At 47.0% G+C, this 12,327-nt stretch overlaps 1 protein-coding gene across 4 annotated transcripts in view; it reads right to left on the reverse strand.

Moving 5' to 3' along the window:
- Positions 1–2,845: 2,845 nt before the first annotated feature.
- PAX7 (paired box 7) overlaps positions 2,846–12,327 on the reverse strand; it is a 113,443-nt gene continuing 103,961 nt past the window's right edge. For all 4 annotated transcript variants that reach the window (XM_068916152.1, XM_068916153.1, XM_068916150.1 and 1 more), the window contains exons 8-9: positions 10,017–10,263; positions 2,846–5,898 (exon numbers count right to left, since the gene is read on the reverse strand). In XM_068916152.1, the coding sequence (XP_068772253.1) occupies positions 5,783–5,898; positions 10,017–10,263 (363 nt within the window). In that variant the 3' untranslated portion in view covers positions 2,846–5,782. The remainder of the gene's footprint in view (positions 5,899–10,016; positions 10,264–12,327) is intronic.

Here is a 12,327-nt window from a genome sequence, read left to right on the forward strand (position 1 = left end):
TCCAGCACAACTTGGATGAAGATCAATTTATTTTACAGGGAGCCAGAATGTCTTCAGATGGAAACGGCTCTTGAATTCTGCGCTTTGTTTAAAGGCGAAATGCTCTACTACCCATTGCTGAAGCCCCAAGCCATGTATTCCTCCGTAGACTTTCAAAATGTTCTTCCGCTTGTTGATGCTGTGCTTTGCCCTTTAACGAAAGCCAGGTGCCTGCAAAGCTCGGAGTTAACAGGGCAGCTTGTCCCAACCTGGCCAATTCACAGGCTGCCTTACTCTGCCCATGCCACAGCTTGCTCAAAATGAATGCATAAAGAAAAGGTTGTCTTTAGAACAGCACAGGTAATTGTTCTTGTCTTGCAAAAGTTACAGTGAAATTAAATGTTTTATTTATTTACCTAGTTTTTTTTCCTCATTTACGTTAAATGATAAAACACGCAAACTTTGCTTTTTAGCAAAAACATCTGCTATTTGTATGTGTGTGAAGATTTTTGATCTACCCCCAAAAAATCACTTCTAACTAAAGGGAAGCCAAATTATCCAGCTGAAAAATGTACTGTCTCTATTTTATTTAGGGGCTGATGCTGTCGCCATCCTGGAAGTATGTGGGCAGCCTTTCCAACCAAGAAATGGTTTTCTTAATGAGCCAGCTCCCTTCACATCTACCTGCTTATCCCGAAATACATGGGAGGAGCATTAAGACCGTTTTAAAGACGATCGTCACTGCGTCCTTACGAAACTCTCAAATTACGCAGTTATGGAATCAGATCCTTGCAAAGATCGACAGTTTTTGTCCTGCAACACACTTTTTTTCTCCTGTGCTTGGCATGCTGTAAACTGAGTGAAGCAAACAAGTGACCCAAAGACACTTTTAATCCTTTTTTTTTAATGTATAACAGTTATGCCTGAGTTACAGAGAGACACCTACAGGCAGCAGGTAGTTAAAGCAAATACCAGTTTCTCTTTCTACTATACTACTCCATATAGCTGAATAAATTATGGTGCGATTATATATATACACACACACGCACGCACGCACGCACGCACGCCCACATACTCACACACAGGCATACACATGGAGCAAAATGGCTATGAGTCAAACACAGAAGCAACATATCCGCAGTTACTAGGAATAAGGAATGTTCTATAGTGCTATGTAGATATTCCCCAGGGGGGGTATATGGAGGTGTTAGGGATGACGGGTTAGAAGCATTAAATACACAAAGTCTCTGAGCGACAGGAGCCAAATCTGCTGAGTTACTGGACACAGTGAGAAAATGTCCATCGTGCTCTCAGAACGGAGCCCAGAGGTGAAGGCAGGGGTGCGGAAGGGGTGCGGGGAGGTAAAAGAAATCCACTCGCTGTTTTTGCTTTCCCCCAGGGATGTCAGTTCTCATTCGCAGGCATGGAAGAAATATCAACCTGAGAGAACGTCTCTTGAGTGTGTCCCTTAGCTTGCTGGCTTGTTTGTACGAGGTGCAGAACTATTTTGGGATTCCCAGGCACCCTCAGAGTCACCAGAAATAATCTGCTCAGTCCCTGTTTGGTCTGCTTCGAGCGACCGCGACCACACGCTCTTCAGGGTCCCGCTGTCCAACGCTTGTCTGCTGCCCATTGCTACTCTTCCATGCTTGGGTTTGTTTCGCCTTCAAGGCACCTCCCTCCGTTCTGTCCCCCCCTCCCCGTCCTACCCCCGAGTTTGTCTCTTTTTTCAGCAGAACTGAGGTTGGCAATCCATAAAACAAAACAAAATGAAACGAAACAAAAAAATACTGTGACTTTCATACATGAATGTACCTTAAAACAAAATAAAGAAACCAAAAAAAAAAAAAATCCCCAAATCAACCCATCCCACCCCAAAGATTCTGGAATGTATTTTGAAAACACACAACAGGCAAATTTCTACAGTTCGCCCTCCCCCTCCCCCTTTTTTTAACTAGCACGGCACTCACTGTGTTTTTAGTATAAAAAAAAGTCAACTTTCTATAAACATACAGCACATGACCAAATTTCCAACTAATGTACAAAGTGCGACCACGAGGGAAAGGTCAGAGAATAGCTATTTGCGCTAGCATGGGGCGTTTTTCATATTCCTCTAAGAACTCTATTTACAGCAGTGCCCGGGTGTTCACGGACTTTCCGGTGAGGGTAATCGGCCAACAGCTTTCTACGGTGCTCCCTCTTTTTAAGACTTTTTACCTCCAGAGTCTTGCACTCTGGATCTGAGCTCAGCTGAAGTCCTCCTCAAGAACGCACTTGCTATACTAGGACCAACTGTCCACGGTCCAGGGCTGCCTAGCAGACGGGTGGCTCTGTGCATGCGTATTCACCCATACACACTAGAGAATATGAGAAAAATAACGGTGGGGAAAAGAGAGCTGATAGGCCTTTGCTAGCGGGAGCAGCAGACAAGCAATTCTCATCACAAACTGAAACTTTCCTTCTAGTTTAGCAGGCAGCTAGGAATGCATTTGGTCAGAAATGGTGCTGAGTACTTGCGATATAAAGTACCAGGGATACGACAAAGGATTTCAAATGCCCGGGTCAGACATGGGACCAACATCACTATCTACAAATTCCATTTCCCAGGAGCAAGGAGACGCACCAGGCTGTAGATCCGAAGGTGTTCCCAGACTGGGTGCTTATCATCATTTGGCCTCTCGTTAAATACTATTTGTAGCATGCAAGAAAATCATATGCTCTGTTGTTTCTGCAGTCAGTTCTGAATGATACTCAGATACAGGAGCAAATTCTAACAGGTTTTCAGTCATTAATCTCTAGAGCAGTGTTTATCACAGAGACGCTCTTGCTTTCACCCTTGATCGCCCGGTTCAGATGTGGCTGAAGGCTGTTGTTCTTGGGAATGACATTTAAGCCAGGACTGGAATTCAAAAGGGAATTCTTCCTTGTATCAGATCTAAAGCAAAACCGACATAAAAAAAACATCTTTTGTTTCTTTTCCAGAGCGCCAACTGGCACAAAGCAGGGAGAGCGCTTCAGATAACGCTACTGGTCCAACGCATTTTCGCTCTTCAGTCACCTCAAGGAAATCAGTTCCTTTGGCCTCACCTATTCATCCAGCTGCAGGTGCTATATTTTGCCCTGAGAAAGGAATCAAAGAATGAAAGCTTCAAGCGCTTCAAAATTTTTGTGATCCAAGGAAAGTCTCTTGCGGTTAGAGGGAGGCTTTATGAGCGATACAGCTGGACACGCAGAGCCTGAATTGAGACTCTGCTGCATAAAGGATGGCAATACATTCTCTGGATGTAACTGTCACCCCTCCAGATCCTGCACAGAAACGTGCATGTGAGTGTGTGAGAGGCAGAATGGTCAAGCTTATGTATTAATATGCTTTTAGGAATGTAGAGCAGGCTCTGTTACACCCATAAAGCAAAGCTGATGAAAGCCATATGTGGTATCTGATAGGATGCTGGGCAACGTAAGAAGCAAAACTCTGTCTTGGTCAGAACAGGTACTTGCCCACACGGCTCAAGAGAAAGCAGCTTGGTGGTTCATGATAAATGATTTTAGGGGCAAGGCAGGGGATAGTTCCCCAGAAAAATGTTGTTTCAGCTGCAAAAACAAGATCAGATTGTTTGCAAAGAAGTGAGGAAGCTGCAGCAACAGAAGAGGGCTCAGGAGAAGTGTCTCCTTTAACAACCTGGCCCTAGGAGGCATATACTACGCCAGAATTCAGCTGACCGTGTGCTCCCCCATTATAGTCAGTGGATAAAAGCAGACACTTGTCATCCTAAAGTAGATATAAAACACATATTGAAAATGCCAGCTCTTGACAAATATGCATGTTGTGGGTCATCTAAACTTAAATGGGATTTATCTCTCTCTTGAGTCCCAAGCTCTCCCAACACTGCTGAAAGTAAGTGCATTACAAACACTAACACTCTATGCATCACTTTACGTACTGCCTGTTGCCAGTTTTTTCAACGTTGGACTTTACAGATCAGCTACTGGCTGGCACGGATTCTGTGCATCAGGGTGGGGATTTCAGTGGCAGCTTTCCTCATTCTCTCCAGGTCAAATCTCCGTGTGCTCTTGAAACGAGCCCTCTCAACACAGGAAGAAGAGGGAAAGAAATCTTTAGCATTAGAGATCGGCTTAAGAATCATCAGGGATCATTACCACATCCAAAAGGGAAACTGTTTAAAAATCCTTGTGGTTCATGACTTAGCAATAACCTCTTATTGTTGACTGCTTTTATCTGAGCAGTGTCATGAGCAGACTTGTGAGTCGATACAAAAGTGAGAGCACTGGCTGCTACAGAAAACAGAGGTGACGATAAATCCAGAGAACAAGATCTGGCTTAGAGCGAGAGAGGCTCCACCACTGAAATAGAAAGCAGAGAGAAGGCTCTGAGAGATCAAACTGCACAGAACAGTACACAAAATGCTGGGGTGGGGGAAGAGCTGGGAGGGTGGTTAGGGGCAAGCATTTAGAGGACAAAGAATGCCATCGGTAAGGTATATGATCCTTTTCTCTGCAGTACAAATAGGTGCAACACTGTGGCTGGGAGCACCTTTTCTTCCTAGCTGCAGTTTGAGACAGGCTCTTCAGGTCGTCTCCACTGTGACTCCAAATCCACATCCTATCCCTCAGTTGGAGGCAGCTGTGAGAAAGCACCTTCAGAACAAGCACCCTTTCTTTCAGATGGCCCCTTACTTGCAGAAGAACCTGGCTTTGCAAACTGGCCCCTCTGAACAGGCGTCTAACATCTTCTGACTCTTCCCTCTCCTGTCTTTGCTCTCTCGGCCAGCCTCTCTCCACCTTCATGGGTGCTGTGTGAAAGACGGACCTCTGACAGCCCTCACCTTTCTTGACCGGATGGGCAAAACCTCTGACGTGATCAGATGCATCTCATGCCTTCCCTCTGTGCGCACAAGGCCAGGGCTTGCTATCACATCTCCTGATGCTGCTGTCTGATGCCAATAATTTCAGCGATAATCAGGTCTAACTTGGTCCCTAAGAGGAAAAGTAAACGTTGCTCATGCCTGTGCCCAGAATCTCCAGTCCTCATGCGGCAATTTACATTTACGCTTTCCAGAGGTCCCAGGCTGGATGGACTTACATCTTGCCCCTGCTTAGCAGCAATCTGGCCTGCTTCGACCCTGCTTTGGGAAGCCATCAGTGAGAACAGAAGGGTAGAGTAGGGTGGGGAAATTTGCTGTCACTTTAATTTATGTTTGTGTTTTTTGTTTTTGTTTGTCTTTGTGTGTTTCTTTTTAAACTAGTTCTTCTATTTGGTCCATAGGTCTTCTGTGGTCCCAAAATTATATCACCCTTAACGATCAGCTTGGTTACTCCTTCCTATACAACATTCATCAAATTTACAGCAATGAAAAGAAAAGGAAACAAAATGAAACATTTCTTTTTTTACAAAGAAAAAAAGATCAATTTGGCTTTGACTATGCCAACTACCTAGATCAATGGAAAGTCCTTAAGTGTGGGCAAAATGCCATTCTGGCCAGGTAGGTTGGAGGGAGGGCACAAACTCAGGCTTAATAAATGTACCCAACCCGTTGTCTCTGGCCATGGGAGGAGTCAGGTCATAGAGGCCAGGTGTGCCTCTGAGAAGAGTGCTCTGTGAGGAGCCAGATACTTGGAGAGTCCTCCCCCTCTTTCCCGTCTCCTTCACAGCTTAAGTTGGTGCAAGGTGGAAGGGAATTGGGAAGGAGGAGGGTCCGGGTACAGGTAGATCCCTGGAAGGCTGGTGGTGTTTTCTCCAGTGGCACCAAGTTGCTGGAGTGGGTTGTTGGCACAGTCGGACTCTTCAGTAAGCTTGGCCTGTCTCTACTGGTAGGAGGCCCAGAACGGCTGAATGTTCTCCCAGCTTCATCCTACGCTGTGTAGACAGGCTCACGTTCTTGGCCAAATAATCAACAGCGGCTACAGAGGAGGGAAAAAAAAGGAGGGTAAGAAAACAACACAACATGAGGATTAGGATTTGGTGGAAGTGAGGCATTTGGCATCAAAGAGTGTAACCAATAGACCCTGCAGACTGACTCTCAGAAAGAGGGGCCTAATGTAGTGGTTGTCACAGACACAAGGGCCTTGTTGCACAGGCACCGACAGCTATACCCAGGAAAGAGCATGAACGGACGATGGTCCTGTTAGAGCAACCTGGCAGAACAGATCCCTCTGGGTTTAAGTGCAGCTGCGGTGTGCGGAGAACTCTGAACACACTGCTGCAGTCCCTGGAATCTCTCTGTGGACCTACTGAAAACAGAGAGGCTTCTGTCACGGAAAATGGTGTTTCCAGGGGAGCTGCCTGATGATGAGCCTGAGCAGAAAGCCAGTGGGATGAGCCTTCAGTCCTCACCTCCCTGTGTCGTCTCACACAGGTGCAAAGCCAACAGCTTCTCCCAGTGATGCCAGGGTACATGATCTCCGAGATTTCAGTGGGACCTCACCAGTCTGGATGTGGTTTGAATCTGACTCCTCCACTGGATGCTGACTCATCTCCAACAGTTCTGCTGCCTGCCTTCATCCACCCTTCCTAAGGGAAACCGCTCTGCTCAGCTCCGTCTTCGTGAAAAACATAGCAACAACTCCTGAGGCGATGTGAGAACCTGTATCCCAGCTTGACTGATTGCCCCACGGTCTGAGGGGGAAGAGGACTGGGGCAGGATGGTGACATTGCTCATTAGCTGAGCTTCAGTCAAAGTCTCTCCCTTTCGCTAGCTTTAATGTCTCAAATTAGATTAATAAGGAGCTGGCAGGAGATCTACAGTTGGTGCCAATGAGTAAACAAATTTCAGCCATCAACGTCTTGTCAGACGTCTGCCCCAAAGGAGGTCCCTTCCAGACACAAATTCTTATTAGACTTGTCATATCTATTAGAATTCCTTTCACGCTTCTGCGTTCCATCACCGGCATCATTAACACAGCTCCGGCCTTTGGGAACCACAAGGACCACATTAATCTGGCATCTCTGCTTCACACCGGCTGGGACAGCACAGACTATGTAAGCACTCGCAGGCTGGCACACAGGAGCGAGGGGACTCGGCACAGGGTAAGTTACACAGATGTGCAAAGGGCTGAAGTGAGACCTGCTGGGGAGTGCAGTTTCAGCAGGCCTCAGAGTCTGAAGGGACCTGAGCTAGGAAACTGGAAATGGCATGCTGCCTGGCGTGCCTCATAGACTGGGGTCCTGGAGTAGCTTGTCTCAAGCACCAGGCTCCATAAAGTTGTGCTACGGTGCCTCTAGCTTCAGGGGATGTGTACATAGAAACAAAGGCTGGAAAAGACCCCCCCAAGCTATGGCTTTTGTCCCGTCTTTATCAGCTTGGTCCCCTGATATTTCAGGTAACCACATTATACAATGTCTTTGAAAGGCTGGAGGTGCAGGCTGGGCTAGAAGAACAAATTCGCTCATCAGATGTGTTGGGCATGTGCATGCGTGTGTGGTTGTTGGTGCCTCTGCTATTAGGTAGCCACCTTGATATCTATGCTCCGGGTGAGTTCAGATGTATACTTAGGAAAGGAGGGAGAGCAAGGCGAATGGTCAGAGCTGTAGTGACAACCCTTTCCCCCTAAACAAAATTCTCCCAATATTGCTTTTTGTGTCTGTGGGAAGAGTTCAAAAGCACCAGGGCACCTCACGCCAGAAGTCAAAGACGTGTTTTGCTGGCTTAACACACAGTGAAAGCCAAACCAAAGAGAGGAACATACCAATGTGCTCTGTGTGTTTATTTGCTTATGTGAGAGTGAAAGTGTGTACATGTACGTGTACGTGTGTGTGTTTCTGAAACAGAGAATGAGAAGGCAAGACAGGGGAAGAGAAAGAGATCTTCTGCAGGCTGGGTCCAAAGCCTATTGAAGCTAGAGAGCTCTCCATTATGTCCTGGACAAGCCCTGATGATGTCCTCTGTTATACGGAGCCTACCCTCACCATAACAAAACCTAATTTTTATTACATTGCAGTGTTCATTAAGGGCTTTGATAATCTTTGGTCGTGTCAGTATGATGAAGAAACACATGACTTGAACTGAACATCAATAAATAGTGCTTTTGTGGAGGTCACCTCACACTGATCAGCGTTTAAACAACATTTGAAAAGAAGCAGTAAAGAATTAAAAAGCAAGAGAATTAAAAATATTGGCTAAATACAACATGCACTGAGAAAGATGATAAAAAGTATTATATTAAGGTCAACTTCATGTAAGTGTGTGCTCTGACAGGACTAATTACCAGTGAAAAATGTTTCCTGGTGTAAAGGTTATTACAAATAGGGCTCACTCTAAGAACTGTTCATAGTGAAACGGACTTGTGTATTGCCTTTAGTGGCCTGTAAATGCACATATCTATACACATACATGCACACATGCAGCATGTGCTGTTTAGTATCGATCCTACCTTAGAGCAGTTAGAGTTGGTTTGTGCTGCATCTGCCATGCAACCTGCCATTGGCTTTGTCTCTAAGATTTGCCATCGTGCTGGGTGTGACTCCAATTCCCTGCGGTGGGAATCACTGTGGATGGTGTGTGTGCATAGGCTCTCACCTACCTTCATTGCCCCAGCAGGAAGAATGTCTTCATGACTTGCTACCTGGATCTCTGGGCACTGGGACACATCTGGACTTACTCTACCGACCATGCAAGACTTGCTGCTGGGCACAGGACATCTGGCAGCCTGCATTCTCGTGACTATTAACAGGAAAACATCCCTGCTCCAAACCAAGCCCCGTGGACTGAACCCTAATCTCAGATCTGGACTTCTAAACCGAATGGGTTTCCAGCAGAAAAGAGGGAGCTGTATGACACAAATCAGGAAAGGGGAGCAAGTAACATTAAGCAGGGCTGGGTGAACAGTGTTTCATGAGCAGAAGGAGAGGCCCAAGTAAAAATTCCTGCAGCAAAACAAGACAAACCCTTCTTTCTCTTTCTCTCTCCTTTGCTGGCTTCTCTAAGAAAATTTAGTTTGTCCTCCTTATTTTATTTTTTACACACATGGGTGTGACTAACGTCTTGCCCAAGGGAATCTTTATTGGAAATACATGGTATTGGAATTTGTTTAAGATTTTTATCAATAGCACGTGTGTCCAGCCTCACATCCAGAAGCGAGGGGAAGGTCAAGGGGTCACAGATCAAACTCCCGAAATACAAAAAAAGGAGGGGTGGGGGGGAAGCTGCTATTGATCCCGTCTGCCGCCACAGCCGGTTCTCATTTAGCTGTAGAAGTTAAAGACATTAAAGGGCTGTGACGGAGAGAGGAATAAAAAGCCACAGCCAAATGGAAGGAAAGGTCACTGAGGACAAGCTATGGGCAAGCAGGAGCACTCCCGGAGGAAGAGGATGCACCTTTAACCCTCCGCGGATCACTCTCTCACAACACCACACTTATTATTAGTTTAACACTGGCAGGTGAGCCCTTTGCCAGGCTCGCTGCTGGTTTTTGTGACCCAGCCATTTGGGAGGAGAAACAGACCCTTCCAGACACCGCCTTTCAGGTCTGGTGTTTAGGTTCAGGGTTACAATTCCAGCTTCACTTCAGCTTTCTTAGAACCAAGCCTAGCTGGCAGGGATTGGCTTAATGGCTTTTGTAGCAAAGCTTCTAAACGTGGACCCAGCCCATACCTTACAGAGGGCACGGGAGGAAGTGACGCATACTGCTCTGCATCACCAAGCGATGCTTTAAAATCCCAACTTTCCTTTGGCTGAAGCAGGGTGAACATTTTGTAGGGCTTTGGGAGAAGCAAGAATTAGAGAGGGAAAAGGAGAGAGGTCTGGAAATGCTTGTCCTTCTTTTCTAATATAAATGTTTTACCTAAACTCTTTTATTCAGGACTTTTGCAGTGGACTGCAAGGATGCTGGGCAGGCGGTATGGAGCAAGCTCCATCTGTGTCTGGTGACTAGATTCCGTTTTTTCTCTCTAGATAGATAGATTTTCATGGGAATCCATTCCAAGACCATATCCATACCTTGTTAGATCCCTCCCTCTCTTCTCCTCTTCCCTCTGCAGAGGGAATACATTCAGCAAACTCTCCAGCTCAGCAGATACTCACTTTGTCCATATTGTCCATATTGGTAGCCAGCCACTGGGTCCACGCTGTAACTGGTGGTGCTGTAGGTGGGAGGACAGTAAGACTGTGAAGTCGGGAGGCTGTCCACGGACTTGATGGAGTCGCTCCGCTGGCTGCAGCTGGCAGAGATGGAGTTGGTGGTGTCCAAGCCACCGTGAAGGGGAGAGATGGAGAAGTCAGCCTGCGGCTGCGGAGGAACCCCGCTGGGGTTGCTCAGAATGCTCATCACCTGGAGAAAAACAAGACATGACACGTCAACAGGCGGAGGAGAAAGCGTACGTCTGCAGCTGCCTTCATACATACCAGGGAGAGCCAATCTACATGTAGTGGTGCTTACATCAGCATAGGCTTGGCCAGGCTGGAGAATGAAGGCCTACTTCCAGCTAATGAAGACAGACAGACCCTCTGGAGGGCTTCCCTGTGCCTAGTGCTTTATTTGAAAGACCTTGAAAGGGATAACTGAGAAGTTTATTCTTCATGGCACACTCAGTCTTTGGTCTTTCTTTGCTGACCTGCCAAATACAACATGAGCTAGCGCTAATTTCCCATCAGTCTCACCACCAAGATCACTAGCTGTGCTTTTCAGAATGAACACTGGAGAAAAGAATAAACCAGGCACAAGCCCGGGAAGGGCCTGTATTAATGTGGCAAGTCAGACCCAATGACCAGAACGGTCCCTTCTTATCCTAAAAGGCTGGGATAATTTTTCCAAGATCCAGACTGTGATGTGCAGTGGAGACCCACTTAGGGACTGAAATGCCAAAGTTCTCTTTACCCCCAAATGTCTATCAGTGAAAGGATTACAAGTCCTGGTTCAGCTCATTTCAATATAACTCTTGGTTTTAAAATGTAATTAAATCTGCATGCAAGCGATCTTCCTGCTTTGAGACCTGAAACAGATGAACTTAAGGTTTTGTTTTCCTTTGCAGCAAAAATGCCAGATTTGTTCTTGAGGGTGAGCTTGGGGTAAGCCACTGCCTACAGGCCTTCACGCAAGGCCCCTGTTCCTGCCAGCACTTTAATGCAATTGCCTTCTGCAACCAGCAAAATTACCGCAGGGCTGCCAAGTCGAGAGTGTAAAGAGTTTGCAGAAGCGGGGCCATGGCGAGGAAAGGACGGGAACTTGTGATGTGCCTCGGCTGCTCTCCTCGGTTGCCGCAGGCTGAGTGCAGCTTGTGGTATTGTGCTGGGGAAAGGCGGAGGGAGAGGGGACAGCCAGTCACCTCGGGGGGCTGGGACAGCGCTCAGATGCTGAACTGCTGAAAATCTCCAAATTTAGCATAACCTTATTGACATCAATTAAAGTGGCAAATTGGAAATATTTGGAGCCTGGCAAGTGGTAAAATGAGCCCTTTATCCCCCACCAGTGGCCTGGTGAGCTATTGTGCGGAGGAGACATTCTCTGGAAGGACACAAGAGGGGTTGTATAGAGCGGCTTCTCCCCTTCCTGCTCACCCTGACACCTTCCTCGTCCCCTCCTCCCTCACCTTCCTGCCCGAGCGGCAGCTTAGGCTGAATGAGGAGCCACTCGCTGGCCTCTGCTTTCTAAAGCTTCTCCTCCCCCCGGAAGGACTCGGGAGCCCCGCAAAGACGCTTTTCCCTTGATGTAATGCCACCTCCCGACTCAGCCGGCCTAAGATCCTTCTCAGGCATTTGTCTGCAAGGGGAATTCGCAGAGCAGGGATGGCTGGACCCCTGCGGAGGAGGAGGTGGTAGGGAGGTACTGGTGAGGGGGGTTAGTTAAAAAGTCTGGAAAATCACTATAACCCCCGCCACTGGGTTTGTCTGCAGTGCAGTACAGAAATACAGAAAGTAGCTTTCAGCAAGCTAAGTAAAAGCAGCGCAGTGGTGGCAGCTCAGATGGGGCTCATTTATCCTTTTCTTCTTCAGGTTTTTCAGCATGCACTGAGCAGCAGCTTTTTTGCAGCAGCTAGTTTGCCCCTGGTCCCCAAAACTTAAACCTAGTTTAGCTGTCTCTACACTGCAGGGCACACTGTGGTCCAGAGCGAGTCTAAATTGCCTCCAGCTATCTAGACCCTCTATGCACAGCAATCAAGACTGGAGGCGTCCAGATGCAGTTGCTTAGGCACAATGCAGTGCAAAACATGCCTGTGGGACTCCCTGCCCCATGACAGTACAAAGATCAGAAGACAGAGGGATGGAAAAAGGAAACTGCCATTTAAATACACAAGAAAGAGCTGGAGTGGATTAATATGAGAAGAAGGCTGTCCCGCTTTTCTCTGTGGCTGCAGTGTAACCCTCTCTGCCTCAAGGCTTAGGCAGTGGGGAAACC

The sequence above is a fragment of the Struthio camelus genome, chromosome 21, assembly GCF_040807025.1.
Source record: "Struthio camelus isolate bStrCam1 chromosome 21, bStrCam1.hap1, whole genome shotgun sequence".
Lineage (NCBI taxonomy): Eukaryota > Metazoa > Chordata > Aves > Struthioniformes > Struthionidae > Struthio > Struthio camelus.